Source organism: Nomia melanderi, chromosome 3 (genome assembly GCF_051020985.1).
Source record: "Nomia melanderi isolate GNS246 chromosome 3, iyNomMela1, whole genome shotgun sequence".
NCBI classification, from domain to species: Eukaryota; Metazoa; Arthropoda; class Insecta; order Hymenoptera; family Halictidae; genus Nomia; species Nomia melanderi.
In genome coordinates, this window is record NC_135001.1 from 2,638,247 (window position 1) to 2,660,662 (window position 22,416).

At 43.0% G+C, this 22,416-nt stretch overlaps 2 protein-coding genes across 13 annotated transcripts in view; one reads left to right on the plus strand and one right to left on the minus strand.

Moving 5' to 3' along the window:
* The window catches only part of LOC116430288 (uncharacterized), a 54,724-nt gene extending 39,836 nt beyond the window's left edge, over positions 1–14,888 (minus strand). Inside the window, exon 1 of the mRNA XM_031984202.2 lies at positions 14,608–14,888. Coding sequence (XP_031840062.1) covers positions 14,608–14,662 — 55 coding nt within the window. The 5' untranslated portion in view covers positions 14,663–14,888. The remainder of the gene's footprint in view (positions 1–14,607) is intronic.
* qin (tudor domain-containing protein qin) overlaps positions 1–22,416 on the plus strand; it is a 316,867-nt gene that overhangs the window by 45,375 nt on the left and 249,076 nt on the right. The window lies entirely within an intron of this gene.

A 22,416-nucleotide genomic window follows, 5' to 3' on the forward strand; every position in this document is an offset into this window, starting at 1 on the left:
TAGATGCATAAAGTCGTAAGCAACAATTGCGATATGTCTGTTCGATCGATTTTCTTCACTTCTTATTCAATTAAGATTCCATTGCTGCGGCAATAGCAGTGGAATTACGAGCAAGAAAAAATTCACGACGAATTGATTTGAATGAAAAACGATACGGGCGGTTACGTTATAGAAAGCACGGTGAATGGTGGGGTCGCTCGAGATTATAGTAATTCAACAGATAAAAACAACAGATGTAATCGTTCGCAGTCTGGAAGCCGGGCCGTTATCCTTAATTGGCTAACACAACGTGAAAGCTAATTAAAGATATCAAAACATAGTACTCGTTCTCGGATGATTTGCTCAATAGTGCGTATACGAAGCACGTGAACGGAATGAATTTCTGTCGGAAGAACGTATCAAGATTTCCTTTTCTTATTTTCCGTTTTTCCCTAATTTCCGTTTATTAATAATATATGTTGATTTTTTGCTTCCGAAATAGGACAGAAACACGTTTATTGTATGAAAGTTAAATCAAGGATAATAGTATACTTAATACCTAATATTATCATGGTTTAATCAGACGCATTAGCAATAAATGCATACAAAGCTCACCGAGTCATTCGAATCCTTTTACTATTTTACGTTGCACGTTGACTTCAACGTTTATAAAACGCCTCGACATGTTCGCAGGGCGGGCATCCATTGTTCCCAGACGAAATGTAAGTCAGCACAAACAAACAGAAACAGTGACTGCAAATCGATACCAATAACAACTCGTTCCTCCTCCATCGTTGCGGAACTCATATTATTACAAACAGCTACCGCAACGAGACGAAACGAATGCTTTCGACTCCTCCGCCCGCATCTCCGCGCGACTTCGTCCCCGGATGCGCCAATCAAAATTCTATTAAAACAGCAACCGAAGACCAATTGATTTATTCGGTTCGCCGCCGTCGCGTTTAATGGGTAGACGGGCTCCAAGAACGGTAGGCCCGAGCGAAACGTTTTCGAAAGCGTGTTTCGGCGGAACCGGAATTTTTTCCGCGTTATTTGAAGGCAAACTTTTCCGTTCGCGATCGTGGGAACGGGGAAACAAACGGAAATAAAAATGAAGAGCGGTATAGAAAGAGCGACGAAAAAAATACGGGACGAAAGGAATCATGATTTTGATGAATATGGGAAGAAAGAGTCGAAAATGCAACTGCAAACACACCGGAGCATCGACCGTCCAAATATTATCGGGTCGGAAGAGCCGAAATCGAGGCGGTACTATCATCTGGCTGCTATCCCAATCGGTCAGTACTTAATCCCGGCGAGTATAGTCGGAATTCCGGAACATTGTTGCGCTCACGACAGGCAGACAGCGAGAACCTTCACTGCGCATGTCCTACTAATCGTTCTGTCGTTTATCCATACGTCGATTAATTATCGGTCGACTGTGTAATCCTGCGCGCTCCTACTTCCTTCCACTCGAATGTCCGACCTAGCCGTGTGCGTCCCTTCCCCGGAATTTTCAACGAAATCGTCCGAAATCGACGCCCTTCCCGTTCCGTTTGTCCCACATACGGCCCGCTGTCTATCTAATCGACTGTTGTCCCACTTACAACACGGCGAGGAGAGGTTCATCGCTCGCGCTGACTCTTTCCTCGATTGGCGATCAGAGATTATGACTAAGTTTTCGAATGTTCCACGAATTCTTGTCGTTGCGCGCGACTGAACGACGACATTGATCCTACGTGTTCCGACGTAGTTTTCTTGTGTGTTTCATCAATTTTCAGAAAGAGTTTCCAAATTTTTTGAATCTCGGATGAGTTTGTTTTTTAAATTACCGAATTATGCGTCAAGGTTTTGACACCAGAACTACTAGAAGAGACAAAATGACGCATGCTTGGTTTTTTTCTTTGTAATTATTGAAAAGATAGATGTTTGTCTGAGAAATTATTAGAGACATTGATCTAACAATACGCAAACTGAATTGTAAATCAACTAAAGTCTCGATAGACACGCTCTTAGAGTTTGTATAGATAAATTTCGAAAAGACAATTTGATTGCTCGGTAGTTTTAGTGTTAAATGTTAGAGAAGAGAATCGTATACCGATGTCCAATTACTTGAACGATTGAATTATGCGTTCGCGGTTTTTGATTTTATGTGTCGCTTGATATTTTAATGTTTTACCGTGTTCGTTATAGAATTTTGAAAATTGTTTGAATAATACGAACGTTGTCGTATCGTTTGTTTGATATTCGATTTGCAGCTGTGCGTCGATGATAGTGATGTTCTAATATACCTTCAGGACTGAGATTAAAGGGTCAACGCATCCGCTGTTCATTCCCGTTGAAATATTTCCGCCGTATTATTGGAAATATTTATTGCTCCGCTTTTAAATTTACGTGGCGCGCACATTGTTCGTAGCAGCGTCATTAACTCCGGAAAGATCAAAGGGGGACCGAAAATTATTTTGATGGAAAAAAATCACTCTTTGAGTAGAATTATTTATTTCGCTTCTGGTAATGAGCTCTTTAAAATGACGTGAAATTTATTAAAATCGGGTGGACCGAGCATTTTCTATGACTTTTTAATTACATGTCTGTATAATCAGGTAAATTGCGCGACGATGTTCTTCCCACATTGAATCTGAATTTCTCGAATGTTTGGCTTTCCAAACGCGTATAAAATCCGTGAATGGACAAAGAATGTTTCACGGTGAAGTTTACACAGCGTCAGCGTTATTTCCTGTAATAAGCGGCTCCCGATTTTTGTTTCTTTCTTTTATTTTTTTTTTTTTTTTTATTATTCGTCTGTTCCGCGCGAGGTAAGCGTTCCTCAACCGAACGGGCTGGTAATTACTAATTAGTGCTGTCTACGCAAGGTCAGCTTGATTAATGCCACTGTACATGTAACGAACTAGTTCTCTCCCTTCGTGGTTTTCCGCAAAAAGCATCGATCTCGCGCGTTTCCACTCGGCATTTCCAAATTCATTATTCCATTTTTTCCAAATACCCCATTAACGTTATTCTTTCACGCACCCGTGTGCAATATAAAAATTTAAATTTACCGTCGGCAACCACTACGATCGCATCAGTAATATAAAAACCACCGTCCCTCCTTCGTCGAGTGCATAGCAGTTTGCCTATAATTTCTTTCTATTTATTAACGTTGCGAACCGAGATAATTCGAAACTCCATAGATCGCGAGATAATTCGCACCCTTACCCGCGGTACATATGTACTTCGCAAATATTTATTTTCCACGTTACTAATGTGTTCATAACGTACCACTTAGAAAATGAAACGTCTGGTAAAGTATTGCGTCTCGAATACAATGTCGGTGCGCCAATGCGTTTTCACTGCGCGAGGAGAACTGTGAGACTAGCTGTCCGTAGAATAGAAATGAATATTAATAAGAGAAAGACAGGGGTTTTGCACACAACGATGAAACGGAAACGAGGAAAATGATGCCGTTTATGAACAATCGTCGGTATCAATCATTTCGCGCGAAGATCGTGCCTCGAATGCACCTAATCGGGGGATGAAAATCATTGCATGAAACCAGACGCCACGCATTCTCTTTGACTCTCTCAAGTATCGATCTATATTCAGCGAAACGGTTCGTTTATTGCGAGCCGCGCAGACGATGGACGTCGCTCATAACATTTGTTACAATTACTCGGTGATGCTCGTCGAAAAAAAAAGTAAAAAACTATATAGAACGGAAAAAAAGATACAAATATATATATCCGTATATATGTATATGTATATGTAGATACATATATGTGAGGTACAGAGAGAAAAAAAAACGAGGAACGAAAATTTGTGCCCGTGTTTTACTGTCACCTGTCACTTTTTATCCGCACGCGTAAAAAAGCGACGATGCACCGCGACGCATGTTGATTCCGCGTTTAAATATCCACGGCCGCGGAGCAGGGCGGGGCGGGATGGTCGCGCGCGCGGAAAGAACATATATACACATACATAAATGCAAATAATACCATAAATTTCGGATTTAATTTATTTGGACGTTTTAAGAGTGCCTCTTTCGTCGGGATATGACGTTATAAATGTTATTGGCCATCGAAAACAGTGATACCGGGCCGTGCCGGCGCGCGCGTTTTTCGCGCGATCTAAATTTTCTAATCGCCAGAACGGATTTCTCTGTTTTATAGTAATGCGCCCGTACATGCTATTTCACAGTGAAATCGGAATTTGACGCTTGTCCGTTCCGCGGAATGCTGTTTTCCGCCGTTTGCACTCGCGGTTGATCATTCGGCGACCAGATGTTGGGACCGTTCTATCGTAGAATCATGATGTATTGTCTTTTGTTCCATTATACGGAATGCTCTTTCATTCCGGGGTCTACGTTAGTAATCATTGCTTTGAATAGCTGAAAATATCTCCCTGGTAAATTTCGAATTTAAAAGTTAGCCGCAGAGGTTGGTTCTAGAATGGAGATCCTTGGTTTCAGTATATATTAACTAAATTTGGACTCAAGAGGCTATTCTCAGTCACTTGATTCAATATAAATTATAAATTCTTATATTCGATATCAACCTTTGTATTACACATTAATACGTGAAAAATCGATGTAAAATAACTTTGTTTCTTAATTTATGCATGTCTTCTCGTTAGTCAGTTTCAAATAATCGTCAAATGAAATCTCTCGTCACAAAATGTTCAATGTATCCAGCGAAGAACTTTCGAGACCTAACCAAGATCCAACCTTATCGAGTCAAAACACTTACCAACTTAACATCACTGCCATCGAACAGTCTTAGAAGTCCGTAGAGTTTCCAAGATCCCAAGCGATTAAACTTAGACTGTATTGGAATGATTTCATAAGCCGTTTCTGTAATAGGAAAAGCGGCTCGGACCGTTCCATACGGAGCGTTCCTCTGCATTTTAATCTTCTTGCGCTCGAAACACGCGCATTCTGCTTCACGACTTGTTTTCTACGTCGCGGCCTTCTCTTGCAGTGGTCGAATAAAGAGTGGGAACACTCGTTCTTGGCATTTTTCCAGTAACCGAGTCAGCTCTTTCGTTGTTAGCACCCACTGCACAGTGGTTTTCCTTGCCCAAGGCTCGACGTTCGGATGTCTTGTCACGCGTACGCGGTGGACGCTAATTGATCCGCCCTCCATTCATCCTTCCCTTCTTACCTCTCTTTCCCCTTTTTTTTCCTTAACTTTCACTCGACGTTGTAGCAACCTCAGGATCGGCGTACTGCTCCAGTAATTCCTCGCCGCCAGGTTCTCGCGTGGCCGTGCCATACGGCGACGAGAATCACCGAAGCATCGCGTACACCTCGTCAATTTCGAGTAACGTTTTTCCAGTGACGTCTCGTCGGTTTATCGAGATTAATGGAGAAAGTGTACTCGCCTGCATTAGGGTAATCTTCGTTCCCATCTACGGGTTTCTCCAAACAGAGAGTTCTTTCGCGCCAGGTTTCCCATGTAAACGAGGCGCCGTTGAAAAAAAAGATACCGATTCCTTGGAACGTAGACGACTACGCGACAAGAAGAGTAACGCGGTTCCAAATGTTTTGTCCAATTGAATACAAAGAGTGCGAGGCATTCTTCATGTTCTGCTATTCGAAAAAAATCTGAGCGGACAACGCGCATTTGCATAAACGCTCGCGATCGGGTACGTTCGAGTGACGCAGCGCGCTGCAATGTCGGCGGCGTAAAAAATCCAAACTTCCCACGGATTACAATGGAAATCCGAGTATCGAACGATCGAATGAACGTTAACGGTTATAAAAACTGAGGAGGGCGGTCGCAATAAAACGTAGCCAACCTTCGATAAAAATTCTCTTTGAGCGACATATTGCAACGCACGGTTATTTGGCAAGCATAAAGCGTAAAAACACCGGAGAGAGCTCAGGGTCGCGTGTTTCTTTCTTCCGCGGGACGACGTTGCGACAGAGAAATCGATTAACTACTTACTTTAGCCCGAAGGTCGGGGGCTGATGATCGATCGATCCGTGCGAGCGAGTGAACTAGCGAACGAACGAACGAACCAACGAACGAACGAACGAACGAACGAACGAACGGTGATCGAAACGCTCGGTTCAAAGTGGTGTCGTTTATACCGTCGTTAATTTCGTCCGGGCTGGAAGAGATATCGATAGCAAAAAGGAAACAGCTCGCGGCAACGTTTGGCGATAAAATACTAAACGCGGAGGGGGGTAAAAATAGAGGCGAAAGGTGAACGGAGCTCTGTAGTGAAAAAGCGCGCGCCGGGTATCGCACAAATATCCGCGGAAAATGTCTGTTTCCATCCGGCATCGGTCCGCGGAGAATTTTTCCCTTTCAGCGATACGGACCGTGGCTATTAGTATGACGTTCGGTTCAAAAGCACCGACAAAGTGATTTCCAGAAATAACTTTTGTCGAATGCTCGTTCCTTTGGAACGTCTCTGCATGGCCAGGCTTGACCGGTCGCGCGCGAACGGATTGGCCACGGGCCGCCCGTATCTTTTCTGCTTAACTTGTCAAGCACCGGAATCGAATCGGCTGAATTCGTTGCGAACGATTCTAATAATCCTCTCTCCGTCGAGTTCCGCTTTACGAGATACTTGCTGGGATCCGAACGAACGCGAACTTGCAATTTGTTAACGATAATCGAGCGATCCCCTAAGCGACTTTATACCAACGTTTATTCAACTACGGTCAGCGGACACTTCGAACATCAGAAACGATTAATCGTCTGTCAGTGATCAAGCATAAATACACACTTGAATCTTATTCAATGATATCATTCACTAAATGTCTATCATCTAAGCAGACTCCAGAAACTATCCTCCGCGGGAAATAGAAACAGTGGAGTCCCATAGGCTCGACTCGTTCTGATTTTTTCCCAATCCCAACGAGCGCAATATTCTTTCAAGTCTCACTGCTCGAGGAATGATCGAAGCCGGAGGAACCACCGATTCGTAAAACGATCAGGACACGGCATCCCCCGGTGCTGAAACATTGAAGGCGGTCCGGGACGCAATAAGGATCCTCGGTACATAAAGCAAAGTTCATTACACAGAGGCGTAACGGCGCCCGTTCTCCTTGTTACCGGTGGTGCGCGGCAGTTCTGTCGATTTGCCCGTAATTTATCGTCTTAGTGTGCACAATGCGAAAAAGGACGCTTTATTGCCGACATTTTTCCCGGGGGTGCATCTCTCTTGCAACTCTCCTCCGGTCCGTCGGCGGACCTTTTATGAGAGTCTGCCGTAAGCCTGGTAAAATTCAAGAGTCAGGGGTGCTCTTCTCTCTGTGGAAGGGTTGGACGCACTGCGGTAGCGGGAGGGAAAGAGAGGGAAAGAGAGAAGGAGAGAGAGAGAGAGAGAGAGAGAGAGCTGGAGAAAACAGAAGGGGTTGGCAGGTGTTGAGAGGAACGGAGGGAACGATGAGCCGACGGTATGCATTCGATAATACAATTTACGGTCGCGAACGATGGCGTATAAATTTTTATGGTGATCAGGTAGTACACCGGTTGATATACCCATAGCCGGCGTCCACGGCACCGCACCGTATGCATCGTGAATTGCGTGAGCGTCACGATCACGAGGGTGACACGGGGATACACGGCCGGAATAGCTGTTCAATGACGGCGCTCCTCGTTTCAATCGAACAAACAATCCTTGCCCGGTGCCTCTGTAAACCGGCTGCATCCCTCCTAGGTTCGAGACGTTTGCGATAGGACAAAGGGACGCCCCAGTGTTATAACGTTGAACCGTCTGCGCGAGGAACTTTGTCTTTCCGCAGGATTCCGCACTTTGCCCTCGAGAGGTGACGCTCGGTCATCGCTTGATTTGAAACGGGAAAATGATCAAGTTTTATATTTGACGTGGAACTTTGTACAGTGATAAAATTAATAAGCTGTGTGAACTAGTGGAATAAAATAGTTTAGTAATTTATGCGTGAATAATCGTCAGGTTTCAGAAAACATCGACTGTATCTCTTTAGAATGTGTTGAATATTCCCGGTGGTAGTTCCTAGATTACTGAACTATATTCAACTATTCTGTAGACATAAATAGTTACTTCAACGAGAGATTAGTGGCTTTTGGTTAAAAGAGTATTTCTTTTTAAATTCGTCTATTCTCTGTGAAGGATTGAAAGAGATTGTCGCGACGAAATTTTGTTTACACCGTGTCCCTGTGAATATTTTCTTTAATTAAGCTTCTCTTTACATGGGGGTTGAAAGAAATTCTTGTAACGGAATTCTGTCTTTGCGAGGTCTCCTTGCGGATATTTCCTTTAATTAAGCTTTCTCTTTCATGGCTGTTGAAAGAGATGCTTGTAACAGTGTTTTATATTTCCGAGATTATCACGTGTCCTAGCGAACATGGTTTTTCCACCGATGTAGGTGCGACAGGATTCATAAGAATTTCTCTTAACAGAGTCTTTCTCGTCGCAGATGAAAACCGCTTGCGCAACAAATTGTTCTCGATTTCTGGGAAATCGGGGATTCCTTTTAAAATCGAAACCTCGACTCCGTGTTTGAGCCGGGAGATCGTTCGATCGAGCGAAACGGGAGGCAACAAAGCAAACGTTCAGCCCCAAACTTTATCGATCCGGAAATCGTGGCTCGCGCGAGTTCTGGGCGATCGGTCGACTAATTGCGTCCGAAGTGGAGCGTTTCAGCGTAAAAATCTCGGAATAGCGAGCCGGCGCTGGTCGGAGTGAAGAATACATTTCGCTGGAGTAGGAATCGATTGATCGGCCACGCGCGAAAGCCAGCAGATACATGGCCGGAAACGTGGCTTAGATAAAACGCTGATAAGAGGCGGCGTTACAACCATGTACACGGCGTGTAGCGACCCCGCCGAAGGTCGTCGCGCAAAGTACACTCGGGGGTACCGATATAGCGAGGTAAACACAGTTGTGTCATAAGGGGAAGTAGTTTTCCTGATGTCAACACGCCGTAGCTTGACAATGGAAAAGTAACACGAGCGTTTTGTAAAAATGTCGCTCATCCGAGTGCTTCGATACCTATGATATATAACAAATTAATCAATTTTTTATGTCTCAACACCACAACTACTGGACAGGTCAAATTGACCCACTTCAGAACGTTTATTGCGCAAGTATTTCAATTATGTTCCTCCGAAAGGTTTTGAATTAAATTTGTGTATCTGCATAGATGCAGAGGAGGCTCTTCGAATCTTAATAACAGTGACAAATACTAGAAATGAAAATAAGTGATTTCTCAAAATTGTATTAATAATGCTACTAATTTAATAAACCAACAATAATTTAACCCTTTGCACTCGGATGTTTCTCAATAGAAATATTTGAGCATTTTCTGATGAGGTAAAGACGATATTTTGTGAAACTAACTCGTAGAGAAATCATACGTGCATTGAGGAACAAAGCTATTTTATTTCAGTATTTTTCAGATTGATACATTACACAGACTATAATATTAAATATCAAATTTTATAATTTTACACCTTTCGAGTGCAAAGGGTTAAGGCATGCTTGCAAGTTTATATAATTTCTTCAAAAATTCCTGAGACTGGAGAAAAATAGACGAAAAAGCATTGGTCCGTTAAGTGTTAAGAAATACATTGTTCTAATTCATATAAAAGATTCAAAATAAGTCGCTCTAACTGCTTGGTAGTTTTAGAATTAAAATATTCCTTTCCTCGAATTCGTGTCGAGCAGAATAATCCAAGCTTAACAGTTTGTCAGACTGAACCGATTATAACGTAACAGTGGAAATTTGTAGGTGAAGGTGTGTTCTAATCGCGAGGGTGTTGCGTGAATTTCCATCCACCCAGAAATAGCAATCACAGTCGGTTTTCAGGGGCGTCCGCGAAAAACAGGAAGATGAGCATCTGTTTTATATCGAACGCGGCGAGTGGCGTGATTGTTATCGGTGGAAATATAATTCGCGGCGAATCAATACCGTCCCATCATTCGGCTGTGTCTTTCCTATTACGCGTCAGTTTCTGTTCCGCCATGTCCCGGCAGCCGTCGCGGACAATGAAGATGATTCATTTTCGACGCGTTTCAAACGGCCCGCGTCGACAATGATCGCCGCCGATAATAACGACACTCAAGTAATGCGCTGCATTCGTTGCTTATTTCGACATATTTGTCGAACGCCAGCGCGCCGCTCTTGTTATTTGTATACCAACCCTGAACACGCCGTTCGAACGGGCACCGCCATTGATCGGCGGTCTTCATTGCGGATTGAATTGGGTGGTTCGATGTCCGTAATCCTATTCGTGAAGCTGTTCGCGGTTGCCGGTAGTTTCTTCGTGGGATAAACTGTGTATTCATCAGCCTGTTCGCAATATTTTCCAATAGCGTTATGGTAAGTTAACATAAGCGGATCAAAGAATATTTGTCAATACCGTTCTTCGAATAACCTCACAATCACCGGGAACAAACAACGATCAGCATTACATGGAATGTCATTTACCAATTAATAATTTTATCACTCTATCAGTTCACGATTAAATCAGAGATCAGAAACCTAACAAGCCACTTGTCAATTTTTCAAGAATGAAAAGTATTAGAACTTTGTTCAGCTCAGTTTAAAAGAAAAAAATCGACGATGAAAGCCGAAGAACATATCCATCCTACTTCACATTGTTTCAATCATCATCGTCATCCGAAAAAAATCGCTCACTGGTGCATAGTTACTGTTATACCGTTGGAAAACGGGAGGAATCGTGAACCAGACGGTTGGCTCGATAAACGATTCCGTCGCCGGGTCTGCGATCGGCGCGCCGTGGGATCGAAACATTTCGTACACAGAAAAGTGTCCCGTGGCCCGTAAGGTGTACGAGCCGCGGAATTAACGTCGTTACGTTTTACGGGTGCCTCGTCTGCAGAAACTGATTCGTTGTAAGGAGAAAAACGAGCGGGGACAGCACGTAACACGACGAAACATCGTCGCGCGCGGCGTTTTCACGATCACCAGGGAGGGAGAAAACCGTTTCTACGGGAAATAGGGGTGCGAAACGTGGCCGGTCGCGGGGGTGAGCGACGCTACGGGGGGAACGGCGGAGGGGAGAAGACGGAAGCGACGGAGGGAGGCAAATAGAGCTTTTCGAAGACCTTTGTCAGCGTTTAGTACTCAGACGACCGTAAGAATTTTCCGCGAGCCAGCCGCGATGCGCCGCACGGTTTAATGGCTATGCACATGTTTTCCGAGAGCCTGAGTTTTTCCCGTAAATTCCCGCGCGTGTTGCCGCGGGAACATTCGTCGACATTAATTCGCTGCTGGGGCGTACCCCGTGACCCTCCCGAATAGTTGGACGCGTTTCGAATAAATTTTTGTCGGATACGGTTTATCTGTCTCCTTTTATCTGCCGCGGCAAGACTACATGCGTGTGAATCGTTGTAACGAAACGCGAAATAATTCACGGGCCCGGACGTTATCGTATTTTATCGAATTCAGCGGTGGATTTCTCTACTGCTTTTCTATACAGTGTTGCCGCATATATCATTAGTCGATGATAGTTCGTTTTTCGCGACGACGGGATGGTCTGCTAGCCCCAGTCTTCTTCGATGATAATTCTTCTCAAATTCAACGTTTCTATTCGTTCCTAACAGCACTTTATCGCTGCGTTTTTCTAGGAGATCGCTGACATCTTCGCATTTCAAATTCATTTCTCGAAGATTCTCGTACACGATGGGTACATAATTATTTGTTCCACCTTCGATCGGACGTCTGCGGAAGCTCCGGAAGCTACAATGGAACAAAGACTACCGCTTCTACCTCGCGCAGGGGGTGATTTCGTGAATCCGCAATAATCAACGTTCGTCCGGCGAGCGACAGAATTTCGGCATCACCTGACGCTGTCGCGGAGCGTGCGACCGACCCACACGGCGAATCGAGATTCCCGATCGGGGATCGATAACCGAAAGCAGAAGATGACGCAAGCGTCGACGAGGCGAGTCGAGGGAGTGATTCGTATTCGGACGTCGAGCGGAGTCGCCATCGCGCCGAGATCGGTTCTCGCGTTTCGAAATCCGGCGGGCCGCGCGCGGCCGGAAAATTCCATGGGAAAAATGTCCGCTGGCCCCGGCGTCCTTTAATTTGCATCTACTTGCGGGCTTAATGATCGGAGACGCGCCTTGTTCCCGCGGAGTCGGCGCGGGCACCTGTGGGGCCGGCCGCGTAATGAAATTCGAGGGGAAAATCAGCGTGAACGGGCCGCGACGGTTCGAACGTGACGCGGCCAGTCCCATCATTTTATGCAAATAAAACCGGAGAACGCTTGATTTCCCTTGGTGTTCGGCGCCGGCTACGACGACGACATCCTCCGCGGCGGGCACGAGCACGACGCTGACCAGAAACGTGGCCGCGCTCGGCTTGTTGTCGGATTATTCTCTAATGGGAACAGATACATGGACGACCCGTGGAAAAAAGAGTAAACAACGAATTCGGAAAACGTCGAACTCACTTCTGCCGCTTCGTTCGCGGTTAGATTGCTTTTCTATGGTGGAATTCGCGGAATGGTTCGTAGAATTACGCGTCGTTGGACTCGGTTAGTTTAATCGGTCTCTAAACGCTGGATGTTCCAGTGGATTGTTCTTCGGCAATTTTTATTTAAACATATAACTTTTATTTGTTCCTTCAAGGCGAACAAATCCGATTGGTCTATGTAGGAAGTTGTCGAAGGTTGTCGGGCAGTTGGAAACAGGTATACTTTTCATTTTGTAGGATGAGCGTAATTACGGTTGTCTAAGCGACTGAACCGGATAAACTGATTAGATTGTGGTTTAGTGGGGAATTCGATGTTTTGAAATGTTTCCTTAATTGGTCGTTACGGTGGACTAGCTAGGATTCGTGTTTCTTCGCAACGTACACCACGGTTTACGCGTTCGTTACAATGTAAGGAAATAATAAGTGTTACATTGCCCCGGTGATTTACATAATTTCTAAATAACTATTCGCTCTCGTTCTACATTGCTGATGCGTTACGGCGTTTGCCGGTCACTTACGAAACGGAGAACGTTTGTTCTCGGGTTTACGCGACCTTCGAAATCGTTAGAAATCGATGACTAATCTCGATACTATTCATTTTTTCATTCTTGTGAAATATGAAGCATTCCATGCGTGCTCGAAGTTAGAAAACTGATTTCAAGAGTACATCTTTATTTTCCCCGAGAAATACGTTTATATGTCTCTTGTTTTCAAAATCACTCGAAAGAGAAAAACGCGCGAAGCTCTTCAGGAACCTTTCGAAAACTCATCAAACGAAGGTTAGAATTTCATATGCCCGTATCCCTTGGTGTTGGGCAACAACAATCAACAAAAAACTGTGTACCAAGTAAAATCAACAGCTACCGAGGAGCAAAAATTTCCTGCCATTTTATCGCGTTATTTGCCCGCCGCGATGTGTACCGAATGCACGGGCCCATATCAAACTTAAAACCAACAATAAGCCACGAATTAAGCGAACACGCAACTCATGTAGCTCGCCATAATTTCTTTTACAAAAGGAAAACTAGAAAAAAAACACGACAAATGAAAAAGAGAGAACGGAATTACAAAAAACTGGAGAGTAGAGTGGAAAAAAAAGGACGGAAAAACCGCCAGCCGTGCCACGAGAATACCTCGTTTCCCATTTTTCCCGCGATTTCAAGCGCGAAACCATCCGGCGGCGCCACAATTTTCACCGCACTCCGTACTTTCATACGGAAACAGTGGTCGCACTTAACCAGTCCGTATCGATTCCCGCGGGACCATGGTAGGCACGTGTCGGGGAATACGTGTTTACACCGTCCTGGGACTCGCTTCACGCCGTTTCAACCGTTGCCTTCCGCATTTGCCACGCGTTCTCCGATCGCTTTACACCTGTTCCGCCTCTCTTTCTCATCTTCCGCTGATTCGCGGGCCAGCCTCCCTGTTTTTGCTCTTCGTAAACGAGAATGTCTCCATTAAGATAATGAACCAATATCAATACACCGGGAAAGAGGGATCGATCCCCGATTTACTACCGGAGACTTTTGAAATCAAGCATGCTATATAAGTAGCAGAAGGACCCCGATGAACCAGCTTGCGGTTATCCGCAGCCACTATCATCCGACACCTTGTTCATCCTGTATAGACTCTATAATGCATCTCAAACTGAAATTTGGCACTTATGCGACTTGAGTGATCTACCAATTATTTTTCTCCAAACCTTTCGTCATCCGTTTCACACCCCTTATTTACGGAAATTCGTTCAATCTTCGTTCGCCTAGTTCTAATTCGAAGTACCTCTAAATTCACTGTTCGTGAATGTTAACACGTTGAGCGCGATGTCAGTTCCTGGGGATTGACAGTAAACTTTTCGTTTGAGCGACGTCGGTGTGTAAAAGCGGCAGTGACCTTCTCATAGCCTGAATTTACATTATATAATTATCTCGGGATTACCGTTCTCTGTCGCCTGGACGAAAAGCAAAAGAAAATCGGCTGTGCGCTCAACGCATTAACGATCCCCGTAATTCGAGATCGTCCTTTGCTATTACTACCTGCCGATACATCGACTTCTGGTCCCGTTCATCGATCCGGTTGATCGGGACTCCGCCGTTCCAGAGTACACTAACCGAGTCACTGGGTCCAGCTATCGGGTTGCCGCGTTTCGGGCACGAAGGAACGTCGAGATGCTTAGTGCACCGTTGGTTACTCACCGAGAACACTCAGCAGAACGTAAACGAAGCACACGGGTACACTCGGTGACCGCATTTTCCCGCAATCCTCGGCGGCGCGCGCTGTCCACCGAGCAACCGGCGGTTATGGGGACGAGGGACGATCGTGGAGAACCGCGAGAGAGAGACGGCCGAAGAGGGCAACGCACATCGGCCGATCGGCGTACTCGACGTGCCGAAGTCCACGCGGAAACTGGCGGTTTCCGATGGCACGCCGCCGCTAGTATTCCCAACGCTTGGACCAGGAACGGGCACCGTGCACACGTTCGTGTCGACTTTTGCTTTTGCCACGGTTTGCCCGTGGCACACCACACTTCGCTACCGGCGGCGGCGACGGCTCCCTTCGCCGTGGTGGGAAGAAGGAAAGGAAGCGGCGGCGGGTGGAGGCCGGCGCGCTCTTACATCCGACCGAGCTCTCAGACCCGTGACCGCCTCCGAGCAGATCGCTCCCATGCTCCGTCGTCCTTTTAGGCTCGATACACGCTGCGGTCAAGACTACGTGGAGGTTTTACTTGCGGTGCATAGTGCGGTCGAACGACCGTTTTCTCGGCAAGATTGGATAACCTAAAAACTTATGAGTGATACAGAAAAACTGGAATGAAAATCATTTTCTATAGGAGGAACTATTTAGCTACACATTGGTACCTTTAACTTTCGTTGTGCGAACAGTCGAGATTGAGGGTTTTGTCCACAGGCGGCCGTTTTCTGGACTAAATTTGATAACTTAAAAACGTATGAGTGATACAGAAAAGGTGGAATGTAAATTATTTTGTATTGCAGAAGCTATTTAGCACATTGGTAATCTTCGATTCTCGTTATGCGAATTCTCGAATTTTCGGGTTTTGTCCACAGGCGACCTAATTGTGGTATCGTATGTCGGGGCTGGAAACGGCTATCGGTTCCGGTTCTTGAGACAGTTGTGAAGACTTGAAATAAAGTCGTAATTGTTAGATGGGTCGGTTCTGTAACTGTTATTTGTTGGTTGTAAAAGAAACGCTGAACCCAAATGCAGAAGTGAAATGCAGTTACTTCGGAACAATCACCGCTGCAACACGTTCTTCGGGAGTTTTACAAAGAGTTTGAGGCTGGATTCGGTTCTTCAACCTTGGCACATTTACTGCGTATTGAGAATTACCTGTTTTCGTCCGGCTATTTTGGCCGAGTACTGAAATTAATGCTGAATGATTGTTGATGGTTATTCGTTAGTAATAAAGTGAAACGCCGACGGACTACGGTCTGATTCTGTTCTGATTCAGAAATTGAGAATGATGCTTTGTAATAATGTTTATACTAGCTTTCAAGCTAGCTACCTTGATCGTTTCATGATTCTATGATTGACTCTTTACCGACAAAGAGAATTATACTTGATTTCAATGTCCTAATTTTCATTTACAATATCTATTGCGCAATTCTTGTACAGTATGTGATCCAGATACGATTGCACAAACAGAGTTTCCGAGAAATTTCATTCTGAAACCAAAGTATCAAACTGTCAACTTGAAAAATAACGATAATTGTAACAATTCTCTAAAAAATTGTCACGGGAAACGATTCTATACTTTCCTATTTTCTTCCTGTGCCGTTAGTTACACTTCTCGTGCCATTGGTTACGTACTGGCTTGTATATCGATTCTATTTTACGATTAGGTAGCTATTCGAGACATTTTATAATAGGCTTTGACTACTAGTACAATGATCGGGGTATTGCAAGTAATCTTAGGTGCTTTAGGAAAAATTTTTCACGGCGATGAAAAGCATCGTCTTAAATACACGTCGGGGAATATATGTTTACAGCGTGCTGGGACTCGCTTCGCGTTTCCATCGTCCCTTGTCCCCTTGACATCTGTCTCCGAGGTCGTTTCCAGGAAGTTCAACAGAATTTATAGTTACTGCCCGTGGACAAGATATAGCGAAGTCGTAAAAATTTTTTCGGCGATCGTAGCGACGCTTTTTACACTCCGGTAAAATCTTGTTGGCGGATATTTTATATCGGAAGGTTTCGGAGTCAACGCACTTCCTTGAGGAAACTCGACTCAAATTCGGATTCATTGGTTTCATTGGAGAACGTTTCTAACCTTTTGCCTGACGATTTGTTTCTTAGCTATGATCAATTTCTGATTTGCTGCTTTTGCAATTATTAAAAAGATGACGGATGTTTCTCTGAGAAATTACTCAGGAAATTGATTTAGTAATACGCAAACTGAATTTTCAATCATTTAAAGTTTTAATAGATGCACTCTTGGAATTTTTATAAAGAAATTTCATAGTCTTTTGCTCAACTGCTCGGTAGTTTTAGTGTTAACGATTTATCGAATAAAGAGGAAAATGCTGGGCATATATTTCCACGTTAGCTCTAAAGTACAATAATTGATAAGAGAAGAATATCTGATTTGGATTCATAAGAATCGAATGATATTCGTGCTTATTAAATTCCGTTGAAAATCTTCAAGTTTGACACGTCATTATAAGACAAGGGATTAAAATGAACTTGTTTGATGTTTGGCGACGGTGTTTACAGGTTTCGAATGAATATAGCAAGATATTATATAAAATAACAATAAATAGATCAAAGTATGGAATATAGCTACGTGTATTAATATCATATTATTATTTAAACATAAAACGCTCTTTGCTCTTCATCCGAATTAATCATTCAGTAGTTCATTAATTTTAGGTTAGATCTAGGTCAGACCTGGGTAACCTATCGAACTTTAAAGCGTTAAGAGGACTTAAAAGAAATTTCTGAATTTCCGATGTTTCATTGGTGTTCGTTTTCAATTCGAAGGCTGCCATTTTAAGAAATGATCGTTTAATCGTGGCTCCCACATCGTTCTGCATTCTCCGGCATACATGAGTCACAAGGATCTTTAGTCAGGTACCCGGTGACCTACTTCTCGGTCAGGGCAGTTTGGTTCGTAAATTTGCGGATCGTGTTACAGTTCAGGATCTTTCGTGCATTTTTCGGTAAAATTCTCCTCCCTCGGAGAAACCTTTCCCATTTCTGATCATGCCCAGAATTCTTATGACGACCTGCCCCGTCTCTTTAAAGCTCCATGCAAAACTTCGTACGTGTTCCCACGATTTTTTTTCCTTTGTTTCTCGGTTCAGGTTCTTTTAAGTTTTTTCCTTCAGCGAGATTAAAATGCTGAAATACAAATTCCTCGTTCTTTTTATTTCGTTACAGTAATGTGTTCGCGTGTAACGTTTAAATTATTCGTTTTAATTGGAATCGTTCAGATTTCGATGTTTGTAAAATCTTGCAACGGTATAAAATGTTAGTAAGGTGCAAAGAAATCCGTCGGAATACCCGCGAGAAATGGAATCGAACACTGGCAACTGCTCGCGGCTCTACTGAAGCCTATCTAATGCACTTCCTTTGTTGTTTCCTTTTCGTGACGTAATTTTTCTACTGGTAATAACTTTCAAACGTTGCATAAGTTCAACGAGATCTTGTTTCTGTTCCGACTTTAAGTCGGATCGAAAGTTACATTTTTTCCATATATGTGATACACGAGCTCGATTATCTCATTAGGCACATGGAGATTTATTTTATTCGCTGGAGAATTACTTTGTCTCCTATAATCATAAGTAATGTACATTATATTTTGATATAACTTACTTTATATTACATGTTACTTTCTGTTCTTGTCGACTTGAAAAACTAGACTGCATATGCTTACAGAAATATAAGTCTATATAGCTGAATGTATACGAACTGAAATGCACCACAAACATTATTAGAATATCTAAGATTTTACAAACTTAGAATACATTTGGCGTTTATTGAACTGTTTATTCGATTGAATTTAAGACAAGTGTATATGCAATAATGTACATTTTGAATTTTTCCGAACTGTTCTAACCAAAGCTGTCCTTTTCTTTCCAGGTATGTACCAGTTTCATAAATCACGAAAATCTGTAAGAACTTTGCAACGCCTTTGAAGTGAGTTGTTCAAAATTTTCTCAATATTTTTTCGATATCAGCGCTTCATGCTTTATCAAACATTCATTTTCAAAAGGTTCTTTATCGACGTTTTCACGACGAGCATACATTACTCCATATTCTAAGCAACGCTAAAATTTCGCTGTTTTACCTTGATATCATCGATACATAAAACCAGTTGAACAACTTGTTCAGCGTCATTCTCTCTGCAATTACATAAATATATTTTCGACTACAACGTCGCCATAAAGATGTAGCGCTGTGCCATTACCTTCTAACACAAAATAGCTGAACACATGGCGCCGCACCACCAGCAGCTAATTTCAAATTGGAAACACCGCCGTACGCATTCCCATTCGTGACAGTGTTAAAACCCACCAGTTTCTGTAGACGATTTCTATTGACCAGTTTAAGCTCGTACTACCAGTGTTAAAACGTCGTGTACAGAAGTAGCTACTGAAACAAGTTGTTACCGTGAAAGGGCCATTTCGTTACACGGACGCGCGTCCCGGCGTTAAAACGAGTACAGTAACTCACAACTGTCACGAGTTTTCGAAACACGTCGGATTCGAAAGCGATCCGACCGCTTTCGATAATTTACATAGATTCGTTGTCCCATTATTAACGTAATTGATCGCCGCGTTTCGAGAAACCCAGAGTCGTGCCATTTTTCTATCGAGTAAAGCCTAGAAGACTCGTCGAACAAAAAGGAACGAAGGACTCCGCGACTCTGTTAACGCGCTAAGAAATTCTGCGAACCATATTTCCACGTTTCCGTGTCCGGTCACAGCAGGAGGTGCACTGGCGATGAAAAATTTAGAAGGCTGAACCGTTTGACTTCGTTAATTTAACACGTAATATTAAGTTAACGTTTAATCCGCAAACAAACGGGCTCGAGTGGGGTCCGCACGGCTGCCATTTGCCAGCGACAGCTCATCATCTTTATTCTCGTCGTTGGCGTTAATTCGTTTACCCATTGAGTCACGTCTTGCTGAACGTCATCGCCGACCGAAAAGAGAACTACTAGCATAATTATGATTAATTACACGCTTTTTAATTAAAACCGGTTGTACCCTTCAACCGTCTCTCCTTTCTTTTTTCTTTTTCCTTTTTTCCGTACCTCTCTCTCTTTCTCTCTTTCTCTTTCTCTCTCTTCCTCCCTCCCTTTCTCCCTTTTTATCTTTTTTATCTTTTTTCTTTCTTTTCACTTCTTTTCGTTGCCTCGCTCATTTATTTACTTATCTGTGCATTAGCGCGGCGGGAAGTGCCGCGAAGCGGGATTTCAAATGAACGTACTTTATAGCTTGTTTGCTTTTTCATCGTTTCGCGGCACAATTTGTTTGAAATATTGAATTCGATCGACGCGTCGCTCTAAATCGTGCCTCATCAAAAAATAACAGAGCAGGCTCGACAGTTTTTCATTTTTTTTTTTTTTTTTTCTAAACCAACCCACCACTGGACAACCACAATTTCACGGAGTTCTCCATTAAACCGCGAATTTACATTAACGCGCGGTCCATAAGCAATAAACAAAACAATTTCACGCGGTCGTATTTTTTTTTCTAAACCATGCCGCGGTTCTTGATTTATTCATACGTTTGAAATATTATAACGAAAAAATAGGAACGGATACGGTAGCAATGACTTTTTTACACTTTTCTCGAATACAACAGTATTCTCGAAGAAATACAAATTGGAAAGAGCATTTATAATTTTCTCTGAAATATCGATAATTCCAACATGTCCAACACAAAACAGAATCTTGTATTAGTTAATTAGAAAGAACAATTATATTTCTGTGTTTCGTACGTTATTCAAAATTTAACGTTGAATTTGTAGTTTTGTTGTGCCGAATCGAATGGGGACAGAGTGTCGTCTCTCGACTGCAAAGGGTTAAGTGCCTCGTTGGTAAGAAAATGACAATGCGATTCAGATGAAAGGGATCCGAACAATATGGTAGACTAAAATGTAATGCTTTCGATAAAGCTTTCGTCTTTTTCTTCTGAACGGGGTAACATAATTTCGCTGTCGCAGTATCGCAGCTAATAAAAGGATAACGTTTATTGTTTGTATTTGCCCGCTACCATTTCTCCCGGCGTTTCCGTGTCCAGATAGAAATTTGATAACGCAAACGGTTGCACGCTGTAAAGCGGGGATGCTAATCAAAACTTTTTGTATGCTAATGCTGTCACGTACGGACGTCACGCAGTTGCTCGGAATTACTTTCTTTCATTATTCGGACGTATGTCAGATTCCACGTGTTACCCGTGAAACGAATTCGTTAGATACAATAAACTTCTTCACCCATTTATTAACCCTCCGCGTTTCGTTGTGGTTTCCATGTCTCTCCTTGTATATTGACCGACGTCTGATGAAAATTATACGATTAACCCATTGCGCTGCAAAGACGAGCCACGAGCGACATTTTTATTCCAATATTACCAATGACGTCTTGTACACATCGATAGTCCTGTTGCATTACTCGTGCTAGATTGTTTCGAAATGTACCGCTCTATACAAAATGATTAAGAAACAAGATCAGTCTACGTATCTGCGTAAAATAGATAAACCAAAATTGTGTGCGCGACACTTTGACAAATCTCTGAATGAATTTCCAACGCAAGAGGTTAAAGTTATGATTTTCAAAAACGGGAATGAGAAACTTACAATCAAATCAGTTTTGTGAATAGTCAATCGATAATCTCCGAACGAAAAATATAGAAAATAGAAGGAAATACAGGGAAATTAACTCTTTGTGGTCGAAAGTTTTACACTAGATATATTCAACATCTTCCAATAAGACATAAACTACATTCTTTGAAACTGACTAATGAGAAAACGTATATAAATGAAGAAACAGCTGTTTTATCTGAATATTTCACATATCGATGCATTATACAAAGCATAATATTCCATATAATACTATAATTTTTCTATGTCAAATCTAGTAGTGACTGAGAGTCACCTGTCGAGCGCAAAGGGTTAAGTGGAAATATCGGAAAACATGGAAACTTCCATTCCCATTGATCGACGAGTGAAACAGAGAAGGAGAGACAAAATGAAATTATTTGTAACGACGTCCACTACTTACATTATAAAGTTAACATTAAATCACTCGGCGAAGTTAATCGTATTCTTTGATAACGAGTTCCGGCAACGAACACGCCTCTAATTATTTCGACTAATTCCGCGGAACGCGTCGACCGCAAGGGGGAAGGAAAAAAACGGGGGGGAAAATAGAGAACGCGATGGGTTTCGGCGATCGTTATTCTGCTGAAACGAAATGACTGGTAGATAATTTCGCGCAACGGAATGAGAATGTATAATGAATCGAGCGAGAATTACAAAGTGAGAATTACGTGAATTCGTAATCGGTTTCAGTTAGCGGGCGTGAGCGATTACTTATAGCGGCGTTGCGCGCCGGAATAATCTATATAATAAGCGCAATAACGGGGCTATCTTCGATTTAATTTCGATCGGCGATAACGTTTTCGGCAATCGCAAGTATGTGTAACACTTATACCCCGCCGCCCGTTGCCCTCGGTCTGAATTCGAATTATCGTGCTCGGTGTTGTTGCAAATTTTATTCCTGCCGCCCCTCCCCGCGCTCCAATTAATTAACGGAGCAAATTTAACGTGCTCGACAAATGCAATAAACGGGAATGTATAAATTATTAGTCTATTTGTCTATACGGTACAATAATTATGCGGGCATCAATAAATTTGCACTGTGATTATAAGAAATAATTAACCAGACACGAGTGCGCGTACTTTTCCGCTCCGGCGAGTATTAACAATACAGCGATACCTAAGTTTTAATAGATGCAATTAATATCGCGGGTTCGTTA